Source organism: Chanodichthys erythropterus, chromosome 18 (assembly GCF_024489055.1).
Source record: "Chanodichthys erythropterus isolate Z2021 chromosome 18, ASM2448905v1, whole genome shotgun sequence".
In the NCBI taxonomy this organism is placed as follows: Eukaryota; Metazoa; Chordata; class Actinopteri; order Cypriniformes; family Xenocyprididae; genus Chanodichthys; species Chanodichthys erythropterus.
Window position 1 is genome coordinate 4559822 of NC_090238.1, and position 27910 is coordinate 4587731.

The 27910-nt window shown below is 35.8% G+C and overlaps 2 protein-coding genes across 2 annotated transcripts in view; both read right to left on the reverse strand.

Moving 5' to 3' along the window:
- Window positions 1-2926: 2926 nt before the first annotated feature.
- On the reverse strand, window positions 2927-16044 carry LOC137006191 (interactor protein for cytohesin exchange factors 1-like). The gene is made up of 11 exons (XM_067366763.1): window positions 15906-16044; window positions 14813-14866; window positions 14644-14683; window positions 14343-14512; window positions 12589-12662; window positions 12345-12416; window positions 10372-10433; window positions 9460-9578; window positions 7732-8083; window positions 7345-7541; window positions 2927-3878 (listed from the first exon to the last, which is right to left on the reverse strand). Exons 4-11 carry the CDS (start codon window positions 14499-14501, stop codon window positions 3696-3698), a joined length of 1218 nt encoding a protein of 405 aa, XP_067222864.1. The 5' UTR covers window positions 14502-14512; window positions 14644-14683; window positions 14813-14866; window positions 15906-16044; the 3' UTR covers window positions 2927-3695.
- An 8848-nt stretch (window positions 16045-24892) lies between these two features.
- LOC137006190 (connector enhancer of kinase suppressor of ras 3-like) overlaps window positions 24893-27910 on the reverse strand; it is a 65117-nt gene continuing 62099 nt past the window's right edge. Inside the window, exon 13 of the mRNA XM_067366762.1 lies at window positions 24893-27374. Within this exon, the coding sequence (XP_067222863.1) occupies window positions 27082-27374 (293 nt within the window). The 3' untranslated portion in view covers window positions 24893-27081. The remainder of the gene's footprint in view (window positions 27375-27910) is intronic.

Below are 27910 nucleotides of genomic sequence, written 5' to 3' on the forward strand. Positions count from 1 at the left end.
TAGTTGTATATTCTCATAAATAAGAATGACTGTATTACTTTCTACTCTGTAGTAATGTTTGTTCAATTACTTTGGAGTTTTCAACCTGCTTTGTATCGTTATCTATAATTGCAGAGCTTGTTTTTGTCACTTACAACAAGCTGTGTGATAAGTGCACCGTCTGCACAACCCAATAGAGTCACTGTCCTTACTGGGGCGCTTTGGGCACATATATCCATAACCATATATCCAGTGTTTTCTTGGGCTACTGTCACATTTTACACACTGCTACAATCCACAGGCCTGACAGGCCAAGTAATAAAAAATATAATTTTGAGTAATTTTGGGTGGGTCTGGGAGGAAGAGATAAATCATTAATGATGGAAATAATGTGTTTAAAGCTCAATTTCCTGTCAGGCACTAATTTGCAGATTTTCATTAAAGGGGACATATAGCACACACAGTTTCTGCCAACCTCATGTTAAACTTGATTATTGCATCCTTCATATCTCAGAAGAGTCTTTAGTTTTATCAGATTTATAAACGACAGATACAGCTGTACCGCTTCTTTCCAAAAACAGTCAAGCTCCTGGAGGTGTGCTGTATGTGGAGCTAAAGAGTCTGGAGCAATACATCATCACATTATTCCTGGATAACTTTTGATATGCACTGATTGCCAACAAAACACAGACATTTGATGCAGTTTTATTTACCGCCTGCGATTCTGACTCATGACCAGAATATTTTATTGTGGGAACCGCTCTTTCAGTTTCAAAGGATCTGCAAATCCAGCAATCAAACTGGGCCTTGTTTATAAAACATTTGTCAACGAAATGTCGGGAACAACAAACACACTTGCACGACTCTGTTGCTGCCCCGGAAAAACAAACTGCATCTTAGTTCCCTTAATGCTGGGTTCTTTGGGAAGCCGAACAAGGTTATCTTTCCCTCACAACCAAAAACACACTTCTTTGGTGACATTGTTTATGTTGTGGTCTAAAAAACTAAGTGAAAAATCTTGATGGGTGTGATCTTGCTGTCACTCTGGTTGATGTGCACATGCTCTTCCGGGAGAAGTGCCCATACAAGGAATTCCACCCTTTATGATGTCATACTGGGCCATACTCGAAAAAAAAAAAAATGTTCTGAATCTTATACAAACCCTGAAGGAGTGTATTTGGCACAGAAAAATGTCATACGTCCAACTTTACATTTTTTTGAAACTTTGTCCATGTTTAGCATGAAAATCCAACTCTTTAACAGTGTAATAAGTCAGAATGCATGAAATAGCATTAGACTTCCACTTTAAGCTATGTAATTGTGGGGTATAGTCGTTTAAGAAAAAATGGAGGCAAAATAGATCAGAGAGGAATTTCAAAAAGGACAAAAACAAAACAAAAGGAAGGAAAGAAAGAAAAGTGTGGTGTGGGAGCGTTTTAGTGAAGTATTTAACCAGGATCATAATGCCAGGATCGAAATTGATACCGTAGAATGTGTTGCTGTTTTTTATGGTTTTTATTTAATTCATTATTGTGCTGCTGTGACCTAAATTTTCCCTTGGGGTTTAATAAAGATTACAGTATCAGGATGAATCAAGTGCTGGATATGTGTTACAGTATGTAATAGCTGTGAAGCACTGTATGTATATGACAATAAACCAGTAAAGCCCATATCCAGCCTTTTACTTTTTATGTGTGTATTCAGGAAGTTGCAGTGACATAAACATTGACATTCCAATTTAAGTTTGAAGGGAGTAAAGCCTGTTTTTTGGCTATTAAGGAAATGTAATTTTGCCAAAGAAGAACTTTTGCATTTAAATAAATGTTCATTTAAAAGCAGCCTACTTCAGTGTAATATGTTAATATGTTAACACTGAGAATCAGAATAACTAATGTGATGGTCGGGTGCGAATATATAAATCTTTCCACCAATTTCAACGATAAGGACAGAGTGGTTCATTTTCCATCAGGGAGACAGGTCTGCAACAATTTCAATGATGTGAAATGTACTACACCATTGCCGTTTCTTACATGTCTGTAATTACTGCAGCGGTGCTCACTCCTACTGTATTTGTCCTGTTTGAAGTCTGCCATCAATAATAAAGACCCTAAAACTATTTGTCTATCTCCTGTCAATATTTCTAATCTTGCTGTTGAATTGTTTGACCACCTTGACAATTTCTCAAACTGCCTGTTATTTGTTCTCAAACATTTTAACTCCAGTGTAGACAGTTTGCCCTCTCCAAGCATTATCTGTGATAATCTTTAATCCACTCACGCTGAATTAGATATAGTTGATATAGTATAGTTTGTTTCAAAAAGAAGATGAACCAGGTTTCATGATCGACACCTCCGTTTGAGTCTTTCCATATCACCCCTATTGGAGTGGCTACATTAACAGCCTAAATTTCGCTATGCGTATAATCCCTGCAATACCACCCCTTTATTTTGCGTCTTCTCTCACTCACGTCCTCTGTTACCGCTGACTTCCTAACTCATCCATGCCATATTGAGCTAAAATTGTGGATAACATTCCTAAAACAATGGAACTGTCTCCCTTTCTTTTTACCACAATTATTTATCTCTCCCTGATGGTATCTAACTTTTCTCCGATGCAGTCCCTCTGTTTTCGTCAAAACACCAGCGGGAGGGTTAATTTTCGATCTGCACTAATAGTACATCAGAGTAGCTACTGCTGCTTGTGTTTTTAGCTAACAAAAGGATGCATAGGATTATTTCAACAGAAAAGGAAGCTACTCCATCCTATTACAGGCAGTTGCCGATCACAGATCACGGTGAGTAATTAGTAATTCACCTATATTGTTTTAGTTGCTGATTTTATGCTGTTTATTTTTAAGCAAGCTAAAAAGTCTGTCTGCTTATCAACAGGTTTACAACATTAATGTGGGGTGGCCTTGCAGTGTGCATGATGCCCGAGTGCTACAAAACTCCCCCGTTTCAGTTGGCAGAGAATGGCAACCTGTCCCCAACCGTAAGACATGTCTTCAACCTGAATATCCACTCTTGATGAATGGCTTTCCAGGCCATGGTCATCTGTCTAGTGAAGAGAGGTACTTCAGCTACCATTTGAGCCATGCAAGTATGACTTCTGAATGTGTATTTGGACAGCTGAGGGGAGGTGGAGATGCTTACTGAAGAAAATGGAAGTTAGCATATCAAGGGTTCCAACCATTATCCACTTTAAATTGGCTTTGAAGACAGTGGCATCATACTTTTAATCAATAAATATATCAAAACAGATGTATTTACAATAATAAAAATGGGGGGGGGGGGGGGGGGGGAAATGACAAACTATACAGACTGCAGGTGAACAGCACTTTTGTTTACTACCAGGTTAACTCATTGTTTGCACTGAATGAAGACTAAAAAATATCAGCAATAAAAATCACACATTAACCATCTGACTGAGCACATTTGGCTTTTCATGACATCTAAAATTATTTAAAAGAATGTATCTTAACATCAGTGAGACTTCACAGGTTTGGAAATGGTGTCTTTTAGTAACAACAACTTTACATTTGTAACAGACCGATTTGACATCAGTAAAAAATAAATAGAAAAATTATGGCAAGTGAAAGTAACAGTAATCTTAGATAAGATGTTCTTTTTAATTCTTACATCAAGATTAAAAAATGTACTAAATGTTTGCATTGTTTGTGTTCTGGTGTATACTCTTTCAGTGTGTGTAGAAGACTGTTATGTTGAGGGAGGCACATCTGAGGCACTAGGGGTGTTCAGGGGTTCAGTCTGTAGGGGGTGGTTTAAAATAAAGTCCTGCAGCAGAACTGTGTTGGTCTCTTTCCACTGCCTGAATTTACTTGAAGTGAGAGCGGAGTCAGCCAGTACTTGCTCCAAAGTCTGCAGATCTGCTTCTTTAGCCTAAATCAAAGACAATTTTTTCGTTAAAAAAAGTGGTTAACAATAGATTGTATGATATAATAGTCAAATTGGATGAACACAAAATTTAATTTTACAAAATATTTTGTAAAAATTATTAAAATATACTTTGTCCATCAAACTATGTTGAGTAGGTTTTGGAATTGACATCGTTCTGCCAAGTGTCAGTAACCTCAATTTTCAAATGATGTCTGATTAATTTTCTACCATCACTAAAAACTGTAGAATGCAGGACAGTTCCATATACAGCGAAAATTTGGTGTCACCAAATGAACTTTTTTTCATCTCTAAAGGCCTCTTCAAACCAAGCATGAATAATATTTTAAACTAAACCTATTCAGATCAAGGTTAGTTGGAGAAGAAATTTGACCAATCAATGAAAGAACCAGCAAGAATCCGTACTGCTACTGAAGGTAGAGCTGCTGTTGTCTTTGCATAACACCTTTTTAGCCTGAAGACAAATAGTTGCAGTTCACCCCTTTTTACCACAGGCTTAACTCTGGTCTCTTTTTAAAGTTCTCTAATAATATATGTGCATATCATAAACATGAATGAATATAATACCTATATGTGCGAATAATCACTCCATAAACATAAAAGCTCTAGACAGAGTTGTATTCCTGCAACAGTGCTCTTTTATTTGTCCCATGTTCAAAAATATTTCTCAGATTGCATCATGGTGCATAGGAAAATGCAAACAATTTAGAAAAACAAATTAGCTGATACATCATATGTTGTATTTTTTGTTATAATATGTGATACCTCATGTTTTTCCATGTATATACACTACTGGTTAAAAGTGTGAAGTAATTAAGATTTTTTTAATGTATTTTAATACAGTTGAAAGGTTTTCTATTTTAGTCCCAATTACATCCATTAAAACTCATCTTTGATAATAAAAATTATATATTTAAAAGTTTTTTTCCTGTGAAAATAATTTCTACATGCCTTAAAGGTGCAGTCCCACCCTCCCAGCAAATTGCTGTCCAAAGCTCCGCCTCCTCCAAAACAGGAATGCACACGCACACACACAGCTGCTCTCGGCAAAGCTTCACAAGAGACGTTAAACTACTTCATGTCTCAGAGCACATGACATTACAACAATAATGAATGTAAACAACTTGTACCTGACTGCTGCAGATTCATTTCGGTGTTGATACTTTTGACATGGATATACATAATTCCAAGTCTGACTGAACAGCTGCATTTCAATGGCAACAGTATCGACACTGAAATGAATCTGCAGCAGTCAGGTGGTACAGGTCAGAACTCTTTAAGTTGTTTATGTTCATTATTATTGTAATGTTAAGTGCTTTGAGAGATGAGGTAGTTTAACACAGTCTCTCGTGACGCTTTTGTTTGCTTCCTGCTGTACACATTTATATGTTTTGGAGGAGACGTGCCTTTAGAGACGCTCTGAAGGGAGGGTGGGATCTTATGCTTTCAAAGTTAGCTCGCTATTGCTAGCCTCTCCGAAAATACCCTACTCCTACCTTACCTTTTAACTGGAACTGGGGTGCTAAAGGGTCAAACAAAAGCAAAAGAGTTGGTAAATGCTCCAGTGCATATTTGTGTTTGTTTCTTTTTTACTATGTGCATTTGCAGTGGTGAGCAATATAGCCAATCACAGACATGTTTGTTGATCTCTTGAACACAGTGTCCAATCAGGGGTGTTTAATTTAGTCAGAATCCACTCTGCGATCACCATTTTCCTTTCACCATCCCTATCCATGCGAACACAGGTATTTCCAAAAATCTGGACATTGACAGGATTGGTTACAAGTTTGTTATGGTAGATTTTCTAACCGTGTTTTGGTGCACTGCAGTTTTAAGGAGAAAAAAATTTAGCCATGGTTTTGACTGAAGAATTTGCACATGGTTTGCCTTAAAGCATATTAAAAACACCACACAGACATATAAACAACATTAAAAACTTGATTTTCATGGGGGTGTTTAATATATTTTAAAATAATTTACTCCTGTGATCAAAGCTGAATTTTCAGCATCATTACTCCAGTCTTCAGTGTCACATGATCCTTCAGAAATCATTCTAATATCTTGATTTGGTGCTCATATTATAACTAGTGCTAGACTCAATTATTAATAATAGTATCAATGTTGAAAAGAGATTTTGCTGCTTTGTACTGGAACTAGAAATTAGGCATACCCAAGGCTTCAATATCACAGAAACAAGAGGATTAACCCATTCACCCAACAACTGTTTGTTGGAGTTTGTAGTGGCAGTGTGAAATGCATGGCCTAGAAGCCAAAAATGTTATATGGATGATAATACTGCTGTACAGATCAGGTCAAGGTAATCAAAACACAAAATATAATGCAACCCAATGCTTAGTACTATATGTTTTGGTCCTGGTGTGCATAGATCTTTCACTGGTGATTTGTTTAGTGTTTTTGTTTCACAGTTGATGTAAATAGGTCTTAATATGGAAGCCCGTTTCAGCCACTAAAAAAAAAAAAAATAAAAACAGTAATTGCGAATATCTCAGAATTCCGACTTTTTTTTCTGACAATTGCGAGTTATCAAGTCAGAATTGCAAGATAGAAACTTGCAATTACGTGATATAAAAAGTCAGAATTCCTACTTTTTCTCACAATTATGAAATATACTCACAATTGTGTGAAACTTTATATCTCGCAATTCTGACTTTATAATTCGCAATTCTGAGAAAGTCAGAATTCTGAGATATAAATTCACAATTGCGTGATATAAAGTCAAAATTCTGACTTTCTCGCAATTCTGACTTTTTCTCACAGTTATGAGATATAAACTTTATATCATGCAATTGTGAGTTTATGTGTCAGAATTGTGACTTTATATCATGCAATTGCGAGTTTATATATCAGAATTGTTACTTTATAACTCACAATTGTGAGAAAAAAAGTGAATTTTGAGATATAAACTCGCAATTACGTGATATAAAGTCAAAATTCTGACTTTCTCGCAATTCTGACTTTTTCTCAGTTATGAGATATAAACTTTATATCATGCAATTGCAAGTTAATATCTCAGAATTGTGAGAATTGTGATCATGCAATTGTGATCATGCAATTGTGATCATGCAATTGTGAGTTTATATCTCAGAATTGTGACTTTATATCACACATTTGCGAGTTTATGTCTCAGAATTGTGACTTTATATCATGCAATTGCGATTTTGTCTCAGAACTGACTTTATATCATGCAATTGCGAGTTTATATCTCTTCTCAATTGTGAGAAAAAAAGTCAGAATTCTGAGATAAAATGTCAGAATTCTGAGATAAAATGTTGCAATTACTGTTTTTATTTTTTTTTTTATTTAAAAAAATAAATAAAAACAGTAAAAACAGCGGAAACGGGCTTCCATACCTTAATACTTACAAACAAAACTGTAAGATTTTAAGAAGAAATTTTTTATATGTTAGAAAAGGTTTTTCTGAACCTCTAACCTTTAGAGTGCTGTTGAGGGTTCTGATGAGATGTATCTTCTCATTGAGCGTCTGGTTTTTGCAACGCTTTATAAAGGAGGTTCGTAATTCCCATTTTGATGATGGCTTCCGTTCGCCCGTTGGGGACAGGCTTGCTCTTTTCAAATGCAAGTACAATCTTTCCATCTCATCATCAGTTCCATCCTGTCCATCTAGAGCTATTAAAACAATTATAACTTTTATAGCAAGAATTATGTTTAAACCTAAGCAATCAAACTTCTGTGGAAGTTTTTATTATTGATAATAAAAAACATTTTGAATATGCTCCAAATTCATCAATAGTCATGTCACTGGCTGAACAATGTCATTTCCTATCATACTGTTTATGATGTTCCCCAACTTGCTTACTTTCAGGTCTGGTGTCATTTGATGTCAGCAGTGTTTCTGGTGTCTGTGGCTCTGTGGATATTGCCATAGGTGTTGTTCTTGATGAACATCCAAAGGGGCCTTGAGATGGAGCAGTGATTTCCCTGCATTGTGAGGTTTCCTTTACTGTGGGGTTCACTGTATGGACCACAGCAGAGCAGACCACTGTTTCCCCAGCAGTAGGTGTTGCCTGGGACACAAGGTCTAACCAAGAGCGTCTATGCTTAGCCAGAGAGGAGACGGAGCTGTGGGAGGTCATTGTACTGACAGGGGAGGATAGGGTTCCAGTGGCTTCACTAGGAACAGGGGAGGAATATGGAGGAGGAAGGCTTTCCTAAATGGGAAAGATACATCAGAGTAATGCAGGGATAATAGCATGCTCTATTATAATACATGTCTGGTGCAAATGTTTTCAAACACAATTCTTCTAGATCAGGCGTGTCCAATTCTGCTCCTGGATGGCCACTTTCCTGCAGGGTTTAGCTCCAACACAACTGCCTGGAAGTTTTTGGTGATCCTAAAGCCTTCAGGTGTGTTTAATTAGGGCTATAGCTAAACTCTGGGTCCATCTCAATCAGCCAGTTCCCTAGGTTGTGAATCAGTATATCATGTAGGCATGTGACGGTATCACATTTTCATGTTGCGATTAATTGATGAAGCTTTTATCATGGTATACGGTATTATCACGATATTAAAATAAGTTGCAAAACAATTTTTGTCAAAGTTTAACAGTTTTAAGAACCAGATTAAAATATAAAAATGTTTAGGTTTGAAAATACATAGCCTATTAAGTCTTTTTTAAGTATTCAGTATTTGGTGCTGTGATGAACAACACTGAGATTACAAAAAATGAGTGGCTGTTTGAAGCATTTTAAAAACTTCACTAACGCAGTTACTTTGTTTGCACGGTTTCCGTGGTAACCGCTGCACGCTGCTGTTCCATCAGCGCCCTCTGCTGTCAGAGAGTGAACGCGCACTTTCATTCAGCTCGTCTCCTTCACTGGTTCCGCCATGTGCTTCTCGTGCACGTTGGGATTGTTTACATCTGAGCGCGAGTCCTTTTGACACAGAATACAGCGGTGTTGTGCATTTTAAACGATTGATGGGTAAAGTATTCTTAAATGCCTTATAAAAAATTAATAATTGGTAATAAATTATTATTTATGGTATTCTGAAGTGCAGACGATTACAATATCGTGCATATTCATTATCGCGATTTATCGCATTACCGAATATCGGCACAAGTCTAATATCATGTACACGAATTTGGCCACTGGTAAGGACCCTGGCTCACCACATATTGGGACAATGATCACTCTATTTTTGGCGATATGACAATGTGAGATGGCTTGTGCGTTTTATGTTTCGCACTTCAGAGTTTCTTTTGAGGGAATAGTGAATTTCCTAATCCCCTTCAGAAGGGAAGAGTGAGCATTGATGCTCCCAAGTTTTCAAATCCCTTAGTCTTGCAAGGATTGTGGGACTTTTTAGGGAGTGAACGTTTCAGTGCATGGAATGATTTACAGTTGAGACTCTCTGATCAGTACCCTGACTACTGAACCTGGGAGTGGTCTGAGAGACACCCTCTGCTAGATATTGTCCCTCCAGGAGCACGATTGGACACACCTGTTCTCCTAATAGCAGTGAATAATACCTTTAACAACAGTGATTATGACTAAAGTAAATATTATTATGCAACTCTGAACTTGCCTGGTGCACAGCAGCCGATGGTCTGTTCACACTTGCTACAGCTTGGGTGTGGTGCTCAGAATACGGTGGAGGAGGTGTGTCAGTGGACTCCTCATGATCACTGGCCTCACTGTAGCATTCTGTGCAGTAGAAAAACAAAGATGCAAAAAAAAGGAAACGTAAATAAATAGATGAATATTGTAAAGACCCATTCACACAAAGTTCTAAAAATCATTCTAAATATAAAAGAATAGCACTGTCCACACCACAGCTATAACGATAACAATATAGAGAAACAATATTGCTGGGATCACATTCAGAATGATTTTTTTTTTCAGCTGTTAAATGATAAAACACTGACAGCCAATCAGAATCCATTCTAATTCAAGGGTTTGTGCATTTAAAATGGCAGACAACATTGCAGAGAAATTAATCGCCGAGGTCCAGAAAAAGCCACAAATGTTTGACAAGTCCCTCCTTTTTGAAGGATACTTTAAAGAAAATGGATATATGGAAAACAATTGGTCGTACCCTCAGAATAAATAGTGAAATGAGATCATTATGGCAGGCTAGCAAACAGTGTAACATAAAATTACCTCAGATCGCTAGTTTCGACAACTTTGTCTTGCAGTGAAAAAGACTAGGTGTTGTTTTTATTCTACTATTAACTTTGTCAGCTAAATTTACTGTTAGATTAGATGGATTACACTTGAAACATAACATGCTGAGGACATCTGCTTGTTAAAGCCGTGTAAATGCAACAAAAACATGTTGTACACACTTTGAAACCGCAGCGCGTGAGCTTACAATAAACAGACTGTTATCATTTGCTGGTGTGGATGCAAATATTGTTATCGCTATAGTTATCTTTATAGTTTTCAATCTTGGTGTGAGCAGGCTTTAAGGAATAACACTAGCACACTTACAACTTACCTGCTGTATGACCCTCTGTGGGTTCATACTGAATAGATGCCAGACCAAGTTTATTTAACCATCTGAAATAAAAAACATCACAACTAGTCACCAACAATGACCCATAGGACTGTTAAAATAAATGTGTTTATACAACCGATTAATTAAAACTGTCTAACACAGAGTAGCTTTAGCTCCTGGTAGGCTCTCCCTTGGCAAATTGGTCCCAGGTGAGAGGGGAGACAAAGAGTGGTTCAATACGTCCCCTATAGAAACATTAATACGTTATTTGAAAGGGATTTGATAACAGAGGCCCTGGTTACACCTGGTATTAAGATGGATTTTGGTCGATTGGATCACAAAGGTTGTGAACAGGGTCTAAAACGGGGTCTAAAACATTTGTCCACTTCTGACTGCTTCCATAGGTAGTCCAAAACATATTTCAACCAGATTGTTTTTCGTAGTGTAAACACTCATGTGATCTAATATGTTCAAACTGCCACACAAGACCACCTATTGACATAATGCGTAAATAGCACGTTAACTAGACGGGATTTAAACTTTGTCGGCTGAAGCCATAAGTTTGGTTTGAAGACAAAAAAAACGTACCAAGCACAATGTTCTCTCATCATTCCTGATTTCTAACACACTTGGGGCTGTCAGAGCAGCAACAAAAGCTGATGCTCTCTGTCTGGTGGCCAGGCTCTAGCCCATGGGGCCCAGTCAGGCTCAGCCTGAAAGAATAATGTGGGGCCTTCTCTTGTGGGATCACCACCTGCAAGGAGAAGCTGAGGGGGGCCCACGCTCACAGGATACTATGACACCAGGTAGATATAGATATAGTTACCCAGAGTGAGAGACAACTCCCAGACTCTGTGCCATGGTTTCATGTGCCAACTTCGTGATGCATAGGAAAAGACTCTGACTGTCTTCTGTGTTTACATTACGTTATTCCTTCATCCCAAGGATGACTGGAGACACCGAGTCTGAGTGGGTCCTGTTCAAATCTTCCACTGCGAATAGGCTGCTTGGAGCTGTGGCTGGAGGGTTGTTAATCCACCAGCAACCCAAGGAGAAGCCATGGATAAGCCATGGAGAAGGACTTTTGTTTGGCCTCAAAGAGGTTGTAGCAAATGGAAGCATTGCCTGATCCAGGCAGTTGTAAGTCAGGTAGGGCACTTTCTAACCTAACCTGGTGATATATTTTGGAGGTGGAAGGTGTTCTAATTATCACACTTCTCTGCCAACCGGAGAAAGCCGGGGTTGCAAGCAGAGTGCTAGAAAGTAGAATCCGTCCAATCGTCAAACCTCACCTGGAGGAGGGACAATGCAGATTCTGTGTACCAGTTTTTACCCTAGCAAGGATCCTGGAGGAGGCATGAAAATTTGCTTTTTGACTCTACATGTGGTTTTTAGACTTATGACCATGTTCCCCAGGGTGTTTTGTGGTGGGCAATAAGGGAGGCGTATCAGGGCCTACTTAGCCTACTGCCACCATCACCTGATTCTGGATAAGTGGATGGATCAGAGCTTGTTACACATTTAACATTAAGTGCATGTTACATTATTTACTTATGATATTACGCACATATTCTTGTGACATCCACACAAATTGCCAAACCCAATAATTACACCCATCATCGTGTTTTTTCCTTTAAAAGGGAATTGAATGTATTAACTATCTATATCAGTATTTTATGCAAAACATTACTGTAAATATTGTAAATACAATCATGGATGTTACTAAAAAGAATGGTTACACTTTATTTTACAGTGCCGTGGTTGCATTGTAATTACTCAAATAAGTACTGGCTGTTATTAATTAACTAAATGTACTTACCATAGAGTTACAGTTAGGGTTAGGGTTTGGTTTAGGGTTAGTTACTTGTAACTATGCATAAGTACATCTACTAACATGTAACTATGGCACTGTAAAATAAAGTTTTACCAAAAGAATATACGTTTTTGTCAAACTGTTGTGTCAATGGGCTTACAAGTTCATCTCCTCATTGCTGTCAGCTGCAAAGTAAAACATCATGACTTTGGGGTGGCAAGCCTTGATTGCACTGTGAGAAACACAAAAAGAGTGTGAAGGGTTGTTCAGTTGAAAAATATTACATTATTATATAAAAAACAGTTGAGAAAAGAACCACATTATATTCCACTTGAAGGCCCTTTCATTGGGAAAACCAATCATTTATTAAACAGAAAATTAACAGAAATGATGATGCCACTTACTATTTTTTCTTACATTCCATTGCTCTGTCAATTACAAAATCAGTCAAATTTATGAAGCCTTCTGCTTTTTCGGCCTGGGAAAAACACAAAACAAAAGTTGTCTGTACTATATCCTTTTGTCATTATTATCAAAGCAGAGAAAAACATTTAAAATGCTTTAAATGCTGTTTTCATCATCTCACATGAAGCTGTATATACTTCTTATTTTACCAAGATCAGTCCAGATCAATTTAGAATATCGTGAAAAAGTTCATTTCTTTATTGTAATTTTTTTTTTTTAATGAAATTGATATATATATATATATATATTCATATATTTCATCTAAAGTTTTTTTTTTTTTTGATGATGATTAGAGCGTACAGCTCATGAAAGTCCAAAATCCAGTATCTCAAATTATTAGAATATTTCCTAAGATCAATCAAAAAATGGATTTTCAAAACAGAAAAGTTCAAGTTCTTTAAAGTATGTTCATTTGTACACTCAATACTTGGTCGGCAGCACATATTATCCTAGCACAAATTACAGCATCAGTGAAGTGTGGCATGGAAGTGATCAGCCTGTGGCACTGCTGAGGCACTATTGAGCCTTCAGATCATCTGTATATTGTTGGATCGACTGCTTCTCATCTTTCTCTTGAAAATATCCCATAGATTCAGGTGTCAGGCATGTTGGCTGGCCAATAAAGCACAGTAATATCATGGTCAGCAAACCACTTGGAAGTGGTTTTTGCACTGTGGGCAGGTGCTAAAGTCCTGCTGGAAAAGGAAATCAGCTTGTCAGCAAATGGAAGCATAAAGTGCTCCAAAATCTCCTGGAAGATGGCTGCATTGACTTTGCACTTGATAAAACACAATGGACCAACACCAGCAGACATCTCGGCCCCCCCAAATCATTACTGACTTCAGAAACTTCCCACTACTTCAAGCAGCTTGGATTCTGTGCCTCTCCAATCTTCCTTCAGACTCTGGGACCATGATTTCAACATGAAATGCTAAATTTACTTTTATCTGAAAAGAGGACCACTGTTCACTGTCCAGTTCTTTTTCTCCTTAGCCTAGGTAAGATGCTTCTGACGTTGTTTCTGTTTCAGAAGTGGCTTGGTAGTCCTTTTCGTGAAGATGTCTGAGTGTGGTGACTCTTGATGCGCTGACTCCGGCTTCATTTGACTCATTTTGAAGCTCTCCCAAGTGTCTGAATCGGCTTTACTTGACAGTATTCTCAAGCTTGTGGTCATCCTGTTGCTTGTGCACCTTTGCCTACCCAATTTTTCCTTCTAGTCAACCTTGCATTTAATATGCTTTGATACATCACTCTGTAAACAGCCACCACATTCAGTAATGACCATCTGTGACTTACTCTCTTTGTGGAGGGTGTCAATGATTGTCTCCTGGACCATTGCCAAGTCAGCAGTCTTCCCCATTAGTGTGATTTCAAAGAACAAGAGATACCCAAAATTTATACTGTAGGGATGGTCATTTAATGAAACTCAAATGTAAATATTCTAATATTTTGAGATACTGAATTTTGGACTTTCATTAGCTTTATGCTCTAATCAACAAATTAAAAAAAAAAAAAAAACTTTTTGAAATGTTTTACTTTACATGTAGGGAATCTAGTATAAATTAAAGTTTCATTTTTTAAAAATAATTTACCATAAAAAAAAAGAACAATTTTCACAATATTCTAATTATATGACCAGCACCTGTAACAGCATGATAAGAGGATGGCGCATAGATGGCATTCAGATACTCACCACTTGACTTGTGTACCAGTACAGAGAGGTTTTCTTTAGCACAAACCAATACTTTTTCCACTTAATACTCAGAAATCCCTTCCCATCTTTTTTCCTATAGAGCCAGCCCTGATAGTCCACTGGGTCCAGATCTTTCACTGAAACTCTCCTTCTGCTCATTCTTAGACTTCCTATTAGAACAAGTGTACAAATGCCACAATAAAACAGAAATGATGACACAGAAAAAAAAAAAAAAAAAAAGAAAAAAAAAAGCATCATATTTGATTAAAACTTTGAGATGCTTGCGCAGTGCAAGACATACCTCCACAATTTTTCTTTTTTGACTTCTGTCTGAGAGACACCTGAAGACAAATGTATATGAAATATGTTGATATTATCATGACCACACCATATCTTGTAATTATGATTTCTGGCACCTTCACAATGCAGACAAAAATAATATGAATGTACAATAGGTTCACAAGAATTACCGGATTGTACTCATCAGTAGCAAGACGGGGAGCCAGAGAAATGGGGAAAGAGGCCTGGAAAGAAACCAAAACAGACACATTCAAAGTGATCATTAGGGTCAGTTTCAGTCAGGGCACTTGATAGCACTTTATTTTACAGTCCTGTCCGGCATGTACATATTACTGTATTTACTATAGTAATTACAATAACTGTAAATATGCTTTTTCCCCCTTCAAATTCCAAGTGGGCAATTATATCTCTTCACCTAGGAGGGGCTTCCATCTGGCCACTCTGCCAGATGGAAACCAAAATCCATGGACTGTTGCAGTGATGATTGTCTTTCAGCAAGTTTCTCTTATTAAGGCCCTCAAGTTCCACAGGACTTAATTGTGTTTAAAATGTTTTGAGCTGATAGTAAACAGCTGATAGTAAAGCACATTGGCATAATGAAACAAAACTTAACTGTTATGCAATACAAATTGTGCGCATCAATTATGAAAGCTAAACTGAAATATGGTCACAAAGAAAAAAAAAGTTATTTCATTAATAGGCATATTTTCTCTGCTTTATCAACCTGAAAAAAATTATTTACAATAAAGAAGCTATGAAAAAGAGTAGAAAACAATGCATTAAAACTGAGAGTGGAAAAAGACACACACTAAATGAAACCTATTGCTCAATTTCCTCAAACGTCTCAAGTTCCTCTTTCATGTTTAACAGAATAGCAGACATGTGAAAGAGCATTTTCTTCACATGCAAATATATCATGTTTCACACCTGATAATGAACCAAAAAGGAAGGTTTGTTGGAATAGAACATGAATAAACCGTCCCTATTCAATATGCCTATATTGTAACCATAATAAACAATATAGGCTACAATAATGGGTATTATAAGTGACACTATATGATTTAAGTGTCAAAATCTGCTGTCTATATCTAAAACATTAAAATAATTGTATTTATTTATAAAATAATTTTTAATTATTTAGTTGTTTAGATGATTAGATGAGATTATTAAGAAGAGACATTTTTACGCTCTCCACCCTGCAATTGATAATAATACTGTGTTACAGTACTTGTATATAATATATTAATGAATTATCTGTTTTACCTGTTCACCAGACTTGAGCAAGGTGGAGTGTCTGACCGTCTGTTTAGACTCTGAAATGGCATGTAACTGTCCTCCTACCACAGTCAATGTTAAGAGGTCGAGCACACAGCCGGATCATTTTAGAGAAAAAGGGACTTCTGCTTATGCAAGGAACATTTCAAAACATCCTCCACTTCTTATTCTACACAGAGGCAAAGGGCAGCAATCATGATCACATGAAAGCTGATTAACAAACTATTACTGGTGAATGGTTTTCACATGAAATCGAGGTGAACTTGTGCAACAGTCTGAACGTGTGTTATGTGTAGTCTCTGCCACTACAGATGACTCATATTTATGAATGAACCAAAACATCTGCATTAAAAAAAAATTAAAATGATAAATAAAACACTTAAATTGTTTCAAACTTATAATGAAACAAACAAATCAACAACAACAACAAAAAAAAAAATCAACATATTCACACTATATAACCAAAAACACAAACTCTGAAGCTCAATCCTCACTCCTCAGCACAATGGTAACCCCAAAACGTCAACAACAGAACTTCAACTCTTTTAAATCCAACTTAACAGAGCATTAATCACAAAGTTCACTCACTCATTCATTCATCTTGCTCAAAAACACAAAAATAGACAATTTCAACATTTATTCTCCCAATGCAAAGCCATTACCAAGCCAATATCATTTTATAGTTTCAAATAGAAAGTTCAACAACTGTTTTGTCTTGGCAAAACTTAAACAAACTGAACCAAAAATTAAAACATAAACAGTGACTGTTTCTGGCTTTTTAAATTAAATCGACCCTTTTCATATTTCCAGTGTTTTCAGAAGTAAACTTCTATTGTGTGGAACGGGAGACTACAGCAGATAGAATTTTTGCATTCCTATTGGCTCCAACATCAAAAATCCACATCTTTCCAATAGAGGAAATAAATTATAAGAGGTAAATGACATCATTCATAAAAGAGAAAGATGACAAAATTTCATTTCTGTGTAATACAACAAATGTCATAAATATACACTAATTCATTAAAAACTGAAAATATAAGAAAGATTGCTTATTATGTTGTTAATTAAGGCCGAAATACCTCGTCACAGTGTAAAACGGTTCAGTGAATCAGCCAAATCCAGCAGTTAAACTTTTAAATAAATGTAACTTAATTTTTATTCGAAAACCACATGGCTAGAAATCCTTATTATGTATGATCAGTGTTGGGGGTAATGCATTAGTAACTTGAGTTACGTAATCAGATTACTTTTTCAAGTAACTAGTAAAGTAACACATTACTTTTAAATTTACAATGAAATATCCAAGATACTTTTTCCCATGTACTGACTGACAGCTCTCCTGTCCACACGTTGAGAGGAATAAAGTGCTGTGTGAACATGATGGTTACTCTAGTTCTAGACTAAATGTGAACATCTTTACTCATCTCACTTGCATGAAAACAGACTATTCCTAAAAAAAAAGAAAAAAAAAAAGAATAAAAACAGTGAAATGCAATTGCACATAATATTGCACATAATTGCAATAATTAAATATATTAAATTAAACAAATATACTTTATGTATTTAATCTCACTTTATTGCTGAAGTAAGAACTTTCTTCTCCTGTGTCCTATTCTTCTACAGTAGAGAAAGGTTTGTTTGAGCTGCGCCCTCTACTGTACAGGCATAAATATGTATTTCCTTCAGCCTGAGGCTTATTCATTTCACTTTTTACATTTGCCAAAAATAGAACTTTTTGGTTGTTAAAAACAAACAAGCAACCCCAGCCGAGACGAGAAAAAGTAACATAACACATTGCTTACCGTAAAAAGTATACCATAATCAGTTACTCTTTTAGGGAGTAATACAATAATGTAATGCATTACTTTTAAAAGTAACTTTCCCCAAAACTGTGTATGATTATTTATGAATGTTATGAAAAAGTATAAATATAACCTCTTTGTGTTCTGGTTTGGTTCTGTTCTTTTTCTGTATGCCTGTGTTCCCGATCCTTGTTTGTTTCTATGGTTACTGATTATATTTTACACACTTGTCTCTAGTTCTGTTGATTAGCCTCCTTGTGTATTTAATCCCTGAGTTTTCCTTAGTCCCTTGCCTAGTGTTAACGTTATTTTATAGTGTGTAGTATGTTGTTTTGCCTAGGGTTGATTAAAAGTCATTCTCCCTTGGATTACTACAGTTTACTTGTAACATTAAATTAGAATTATGTGATATTAGAATTTTGGAGGGAAAGATTTCATAAAAAGTGTTCTTTTTTCTATATTTGATTAGGTATTTGATACCAACAAACAAATGCTTGTATAGAGAATGCAAGTATTTGTGCAACTGTAATTTTGACTCAGAACCTTGTGACAACTAGCCCCAGTCTCCCTTATGTATTTTGTGCAAAGTTCTGTCATTAATATTGTATTACTGATGCCATTATGTTGTTTGCAATGCTGAGAAAATGTAATTTTCTCAATTACAGTCTAAAGTTTTCGCTGCACAAGGCTATAGACTTTGACAAACGTAGAATATACATTTTAATGAAGCAAATAAAATATTTTGTCATCCAACAAATTGTTTTTGCTGGATTGAAGAGTTTAGTTACCACAAGTCACCACCAGAGGTCACCGAAGTCTGCAAACTACAGAGGTTCAGAAGTGGATGTTTCTCTTTTAAAGGGATAGTTCACCCAAAAATGAAAATTTGATGTTTATCTGCTTACCCCCAGGGCATCCAAGATGTAGAGGACTTTTTTTCTTCAGTTGAACGCAAATTATGATTTTTAACTGCAACCGCTGCCGTATGTCAGTCAAATAATAGCAGTGATTGGGAACTTGAACAATAAGAGTCGAAAAAACTTCCATTGACAAATCCAAATTAAACCCTGTGGCTCGTGACGACACATTAATGTCTTAAGACACGAAACGATCAGTTTGTGTGAGAAACCGAACAGTATTTATATCATTTTTTTACCTCTAATACACCACTATGTCCAACTTCGTTCAGCTTCCTGTTAGTGAGGTCAGATCGTGCTCTGACAACGGAAGTGATGTCTCGCGCTCATTGAAATATATGGGCGAGACATCACTTCCGTCACCAGAACGTGTTTTTTGACCTCACTAACAGGAAGCTGAACGAAGTTGGACATAGTGGTGTATTAGAGGTAAAAATTATATAAATAATGTTCGGTTTCTCGCACAAACCGATCGTTTCGTGTCTTAGGACATTAATGTGTCGTCACGAGCCGCAGGTTTTAATTTAGATTTGTCTAAGCAAGTTTATTTACTGTTATAGTTGAAGTTCCCATCCACTGCTATTATTTGACTGACAGACGGCAGCGGTTGCAGTTAAAAATCATAATTTGCGTTCGACTGAAGAAAAAAACTCACCTACATCTTGGATGCACTGGGGGTAAGCAGATAAACATCACATTTTCATTTTTGGGTGAACTATCCCTTTAATACACCAGGAGGACCACAATAATAGTGCAATATTGTCGGTGCTTTGAATTGGTGAAAAGTGGACAAAGCCCATTTTCCAGTGTCTTCATATTTAACATTTATGTCTCAGCTGAAATGGTGTCCGTGTGAGTGAGAATCCCCCATCTCTGCCGTCTCTGACTTCATGGGATTAACTAATTTCTCACAATGTTCTGAACAAGTGATTGTCACACCACTTCACTAAATATCCCCCCGAGGGAAAGTCATGTCACTGCAGGCACAGAGGGTCCATTCTTCTGCTCTGTCTGTGTGCTGTTTCTCAAAGCAAGAGCTGCTTCTACACCAGAGTACTCAAGAGGAGGCTGGCACCAGCATGACCATTGTCTAGAGTCATTGTCTAGAAAAAGCCTTGTTTCCTTTATATGGCAATTTCCCCACTTTAAGATCTTTGGAGAAATATACACACATTCACACTCAAAATAGATCTGATATTTTGACAACTATGAAGAAAAACCTAACCCCTAACCCTGATAGTCTAAGGGTGCATTCACACTTGATTGCTCGGTACGAACCAAAGCATGAGCGCAAAATGGCACTTGCATCTATCTCTTTTCTAAAGAATGCAAGAGTCCATTTCTGTTGAAGGCGAGCAGAAATAAGATAACCTATATATTCTCTGTTTGCAGTGTGTCAGTCACACAAACACAAAAGACAGTGAGAACACACACAAACACAGTTTAACTGAATCATACTACTTCAATAGCGGTTCACTTCCGCGATTTAATACAGTCGTGTTCATATCAGCAGTGAACTGTAGCTGAGTTCACATGAACCATATTCACTGAAAGGTTCTTTGGGGAACCAAAATGGTTCTTCTATGGCATCACTGCAAACCCCCCCATTGGAACCTTTATTTTTAACAGTGAATGTGAGTGTTCAGAAAAATGATAGTTCATTGTCTGAGTTCAGGATAAAATATGGGTTGGAGAATGACAATGAAATAATAATGGCTGTCCTACAGAATTAGAGGACAGTTTGGATAAACATGCATTGTGCGTGGATATTTGGAGTACCATGACTGCATGAGTTTATATTAGCCTGAGTGAGTTTGGACATGTTTAATATAAACCCAGATACAAATATTTTGAAAACTGTAGTGTTCAGATATTCTCAGAAAAGATGAAGTCAAAATAATTCAGTTGTCTGCACAGATTTGCAGCTCACTATCTGCAAACTAAAAGATTCTGGCAAACTGAAGTTGCTCTAAAAAGAGAAGCATGTACAGATGTGGCTCTTACCGCTTGAGAGAACGACCAGGACCGCATGGCACTGTTGCTGTACCTGCTGGGGAGACGATGACGGGTTTAATACAGGAGCAGACATGGTGAAATAAACTGTATGTCTGAAGCTAATATAACAGAACACAAACAGGAGGTTATGTCAAGTAAAAATCATTCAGTGTATGAAATCCATTTGAGTTTTCTTAACCTCATATATTTTCGTATATGTTGCTATATACACCGTGGTTTATGAGATTGTTTTGTGTCTGTGTAAACAGATGTTAACAATGAACTCCAAGAGCAATTCAGAGCACATTCTCAGTATAAACATAAAATGTATTACATTTCAGTATTACATGCAGTTCATCTAGATATTTGATTGTCTGTTCTCTGTTTTCTAGAGATTCATGCATTATGCAAGACTTTTCAAATCATCTATTCCTTTTACATATGCAAAAGTACAACAATTAATAACATTAAAAGCCAACAAACTGATATAATTCAAAGGCATTATCCTGTAATATTGTGGCAGAATTAATCATTGAATAGATATTACAAGTAGCTTAAGAAGTTAATATATTTTTTTTGTTTTATTACCATATTGAGTTATTTTGCAATCAAAGCTATTTTTTTCTAGGTAATTTTTTCCTTGTGGTCCATCACACATTCTTGTAATCTGTCTGTTGTATTTCTATGAACATGTATCTCCCTGATGATTGCACTGTATCTCACGTTTTTTTTTTTTTTTTTTACAGATATATGATTAACAGACGCAAACTAGAAATAAATAAATGATTGAAAGTACAAGTCTCACAAATGCTACTTGGCAATATCTTCCATAATGTTGTAAATTTATATTTAAATCGTTTTATGGTTTCACAAACGAGAATGTTAGGAAACAACACATTAGGAAAATCACACCATCAGTCCCATTTAATCTGACCAACAGTGTTTATTTCACCCCTAATTTTATTTCGTGTTGAATCATCCCAATATTGTTCATTTTCAAGATGTTTTTTTTAACCAAGCACTAGATTACTGAGGTTGCTTTGCCCTTCAAGAACAATATATGACATTAACATTTTTGTAACGCTATACAGTATTGTCCCATTCATTAACATTAGCCAATGCATCATCTATGAACTAACAATGAGCAGTGTAGGAGACTGACAGGGAAGAGACGGAATTGTTGAATAAAGTCGTTATTTTTGTCTTGTTTTTGCACACAAAAAGTATTCTCGTCGCTTCATTACATTAAGGTTGAACCACTGCAGTCATGTTGACTATTTTAACAATGCCTTTACTACCTCTCTGGACCTTGAAAGTGGTTAAATTGCTGTCTATGGAGGAGTCAGGGAGCTCTCAGATTTCATCAAAAATATCTTAATTTTTGTTCTAAAGATGAACGAAGGTCTTACCGGTGTAGAATTACATTTCATTATTGAGTGAATTAACCCATTAAGTTACTTCAAGTTATTAAAAAACAAAAAAAAACAAAAAAAAAAAAAAACAGAAAACTAAGTTTAAAATACACACAATATTAAGTTGCTGTAACAGAACTCATCAAAATAATGTTTGCTGCTTAAAAGGTTTAATTTTTAACTTTAACATTTATGTAAGATGTGGTAATAGGTCCAATGATTTCTTTTTATAGTGTGTAACACTAGTTTTATCCTGGGCAGGTATGGCGAGCCGTTTTGACTTTTATTCATTCTCAGGATATGAATTCTTGATATCAACAATTCAATTTTCACTAGTTAAAATGCTAATTTTTGATATCAAGAATTACATTTCCACTAGTAAAAACAAGAATTCTTGATATCTGCAATTGTATTTTCACTAGTGAAATGTCACCATAGGCTGCCATTCAAATTCAATTGTTGATATCAAGAACTGATTTCTTACTAGTTGAAATTCTAATTTCTCATATCAAAAATACAATTCTTAATAGTAAAACTAATAATTTTTGATATCAAGAATTCAAGTGTCACTTGTTGAAATGTCAGTTCTTGATATCAACAATTGAATTGCTACAAGTAACAATGTTAATTTTTGATATCAATAATTAAATTTTCACTAGTGACAATGTTAGTTTCTGATATCATGAATGTGATTGTTACTAGTAAGAAAGCCATTTTAGATATCTGAAATTATATTGATATCAGAAATACATTTTCAGATATCAAAAATGAACATTGTTACTTGTAGCAATTCAATTGTTGATATCAAGAACTGACATTTTAACTAGTGACAATTGAATTCTTGATATCAAAAATTCGCATTTTACTAGTAGCAATGTAATTATTGATATCAAAAATTATGATTTTTAATAGTAAGAATTGTATTTCTGATATGTGAAATTGGAATTTCAACTAGTAAGAAATCAATTCTAGATATCAACAATTGAATTTGAATGGCAGCATATGGTGACATTTCACAAGTGAAAATACAATTACAGATATCAAGAATTTACTAAGTTTTTACTAGTGGAAATTCAAATGTTGATATCAAGAATTAACATTGTTACTAGTGGAAATGTAATTCCTGATATCAACAACTGAATTGTTGACATCTAGAATTCATATCCTGAGATGTGAATAAAAGTCAAAACGGCTTGCCATAGGCTGGAACATTTGGGCTAGAAACATTTAAAGGTACTATCTGAGAAAATGTACAATAATCAACCTCCACATGTAATGGTTACTGTTCCAGATCTTGGGGTTGTCTCTTTTTTTGATCCATGGGGAATTTAAACCATGTCACCACACTAGTGCATGCTAAAAATATACTTGACGGAGCAGCAAAGCCACAGAGCTTCTCGCATCCTGGCAGGAAGAGCACATTCCTGATAACCGAGCATAAACTACTTGAGCTAAGATTCTTCCCGTGCTTTTGATTTGGCTCACAGTGGCTGTGCACTCCGGGATGGACGCTGCTCATTTAGTTCTGCACCCACCTGTTGATGAATGCGCTGTTGGAGGCCCAATCAGGATCCTGTGGCAGGACACAAAGAACAGTTAATATGTGTTTCCACATGGACAATGCCACTGATCCTTAATGACTTACTGACTCTGTACATTTATTTAATGTTTATTTAATTTAAACATTCAGTTTTTGCTAAACAATGAGTTCTTTTAGAAGTGGATGGCTACCCTTTTTGCTGACTAATTATATATACATATACATATATCCGATTAAAAAAAGTCCAAAAGACAAGGTCCCAGGCAAAAAGTGTTATTCCCATGCATCACTCGCAAAACATGCTTCATATTTATGTGTGCATAATATAATTTAAAGAGTGAATTCCATGCAAAGCTAGAGGACATTGCTTATTTGTTAATTTTCTCAGCAAAGATCAGTGCATTTCTTCAACAGAAGTACATTTCATTGAGCATTTTGCCAACAAGCAAATTGTAGTTTTTGTGAAAAAGGGTAATGCAACAAAAATGAAAAGGTCAGTATGAATGAATTATTAGGTGAAAATATTAGGGTAAGTTGGATTAATAGATAAAGGCAGAGCACAGAAAAAGACTGTAACCTTAATGTAAAAGGAAAGGAGCAGAGAAAAGAGAAAACCGTGTCATTCTGAACAAAACCACTCCCAGCTGCCTTCAGAAGGAACAATCACTGGTAATTAAGTACTTGCTGAAGTTGTTTTACTTGTAAAATGTACATATTGTACCATGCCACACAATTATAATATTTTTATGATCAGCACGTCTTGGACAAATGTCACAAAAATGTGTTGTGTTATGTCATGAATGTAAGTTTAGGTAATTTCATAAACCTTTACAATACTGTTACATCATGCATCACTGCACACAAATGAAAAACCTTCAGCTTGTTACGGGTAATCTGTGTTCATTTCTGTTTTGGGTGGGTTTGTCACATGTTTTAGTTCTGTTTTCTAGTTTTCCAGCTCGTTTCTATGGTTTCTCATTGATTTGATTAACATGCGCACCTGTCATTCATTTCGTTGTTTGGTTTGCTTGTATTTAAGCTCTGTGTTTCAGTCTGTTCTCATCAGGTTTATACGTTTGTTCTATTTGAGGTTTCAGTCAAGTGTGTTTTGTTTTGAGGTGTTATTATTAATAAATCTTTAAACTGCTGCGATTACATCTGTTACTCACTGCTTGGGTCTTCTCTTATGGAGTTAAATCTGTAGTAAATGCCAAAGTATTACCTGTTACTGACGTAACAGACAAACGGTGCATCATTTTAAAATGAAGACAACTAGAATTCAAATGAAGACAAAACAAAAACATCTGGAATAGCAGCTTTAATGAGCAGAAGCAAATAATGTGATACAAAGTATAAATGTGGTTTAAAACTCTATGTGAAGAACAATAGCTTATCACTGTAAACCCTAACGCTCAAAATAATTAATTGGTCTGAATTGGACAAACTCAAATTAAACAAATTAGTTCAATCAAATTAACTTTTATGAGTATTAACAACTTTCATTTTATTTTGAATTCATGAAACTGACACATTTTAAGTAATCTGAATTGTTCACCGTTTTGAGTTTTATGAACTCGTTTCTTTTAATTTAGACAAATTTTACCTAAAACTTGGCTGGGATTTCTATTTCCCAGCATGCTGTGCCATGACACCCTGTATAATAATATATGCTAATGAATAAATGCTAACATTAAGTGTTATATAATGTTTGTTTTTTTTGTGCAAGATCATTGTTAAATGGGGGATTTACTAGTGTTTATTGCTTTGCTATCATATATATATATAAAATTAGTTAATCTTAAATTAGTTAAAATTACATGATAATTGTATGTTCAATGTATGAATTGAATTCAATTTTATTAAAAATTAAATTTTTGGAGTTTTGACAACTTATTTGGGGTTACAGTGTAGATTAATAATGCATAATCTAGATATGGCAAAATACTGATATAAAACAGCATTTAAAAAAACAATTACAGGTGTTGTCACAGCTGAACTGTGTTAATTTAGAAAAAAAAAAAAATGTAATCTTAAATTTTAATCTTATTTGCAATATTTGGTTCATTCTCTCTCTATTTGTTTAACCTGTGCTACAATTTATCCTCAGCAAATACAATTTAATATCTGCACAGGCTAAAAAGCATAGAGTTTACAATGATAAGCTGATTCACCCTTAACTCAAACCTTTATTATAAACCTTATTATTTTCTTTATTCTGTGAAACACAAAAGCAGATTTCTTTAAAATAATACCAGAGCTATATGTATATATCATAAACATAGATCTGGTTTCACAGACAGGGTTTAGATTAAGCCAGGATTAGACCTTAGTTCAATATTTAAGTAGTTTTTATTTTTAAATGTTCACTAGAAAAAAAAACATTACTGGTGTGAATCTTGAGACAAATACAATGGCACTGACATATTTATGTCAGGTCAAGTTGCTTTCAGTTAAAACAACTCAAATATGCATTTTAGTCTGGGACTAGCTTAAACCTTGTCTGTGAAACCGGGGGTTAGTGTGCACTATATTCCAAGTCCTCTAAAGCCGAAGCTTGTGGATTCCTTTTTGTTTACCATGGAAGAAATAAATTAATACAGGTTTGTAATGACACAGGGTAAGTAAATGACATCAGAATTTAAATTTTTTTTTGTGAACTGACCCTTTAATGAAATATTTTTTTTTACAAAATAATAATAGGCATTTGAAAAACAAAAACAAATACTGTTAATATACCCATGTTACCCATGTGACAAAAGCAAAGCACAGCACCACAAATTCCAAAAAGGATGCGGATATACTTTGGTGTAATGTAATGATAAAAAAATCTGTCAAAATAATTTACTTACAACTCATACTCCTAACACATAAAGGAGACAACACAGTTTAACCATGATGAAACTCATAGAAACTTTGAAAAAAGTTTGCTCAACCCTCCAATTACATATATTGAAGGTTACACATCCAAAGCAAAAAGACAAGAGAAACAACATGATCCATTTGTTTCTCTGATTAGAAATTAGTTGACTAACTAAACTGTTTGGAAACACATGTGGGTTTAGCAGAAATGAAAGGAAAAAAAAAAAAAAATGACTGGAAAGCACTTTTTCCTTTTCTTTTTTTTTTTTGCACCAGATTGATTTTTTCCAACCATATAAGTACTACTGTTACATAAACACTTTAAATTTCATGGATACCACAGTGGAAAATAGCTGAGGTAGATATACATTTTTCATATACAAATTAATACTGTGGCATACAAGTCAATTTTTCTGAGAAAACCAGAGATAATGCATCTCATTTTTTCCCCACACGTGTTTCCAAACATACATTTCTGAGGTTAAATTCTAGTCATTTTAGACACATTAAGGCAATCTAGTCAAGTAGTAATATAAGAGGCACAAAGAAATATCCCAAGAAAAGGAGAGTGAAAGCATGAAAAAGTACATGAGAAAAGAGTCCGCACACAGCTGGACAAAGGGAGAAGGCAAGCTGACATTAGTGAGTCAATAGCTTAAGCCGTGTGATCCAACTGACCAGTAGCGAGGGCTCCGCGGGCGGCCGTTTGGGGGTGGATGTCATGGGCGTCTTTTTGACCAAGTCCTCCTGATAAGGAATGGTGGCGCTGTTGTGCAGATCTGCATTGACAAGGAATCGGCTGTTCCGCGAGCAGTCCATCCCATAAGCGGGTCTTTCGGCGGTGAACTTGTACGACGAGCCCGGCCCCGAGGCCTCCTCAGCGATAGTTGGTATGCGCTCGTTGCTAAGGTATCTGTACAGAAGATCTTCACCTACACCAGAAGATTAAAAGATCCCAGATGTTTTAAAATCCTTTAAACAAATTTATGTTTCAACAATCATATGGTATGTGAAAAATGTTTATTATTTGATCTGCAAATGTGTAATGTGGAATTATTCAAATGATTCTCCTTTGTCCATGAGCGCAGAGAGACACATTCGACGCTTGTGGACTTTGTTATCAAGAGCTCAAGTCAATTACGTATGCGCTGTACTTTTTCAGCTCCTTTTCCTGTTGTGGCAGTTAGCAAACAGCGGCGTATTACCGCATGCGCCCCCTTCTGGTTTGGAGTGTGGATCGCCTGTGACTGACTGTATTCGTCGTCTGATTGCATGAACTGAACTGTGATGTCTGTATCGTACAGTTTGGGACAAATACATGTACTGTTACACCCCTAGTAAAAAGCCTTCATGCACTTTTAGGACTTTACAACGTGTAAACTCTTTATTTTCTAAAAGCTACGACTTGTACCACCTGACCACCACAGATTTAAGGTGTGTTCGTGTTGAAGCGGCGCTGTGCAGACCG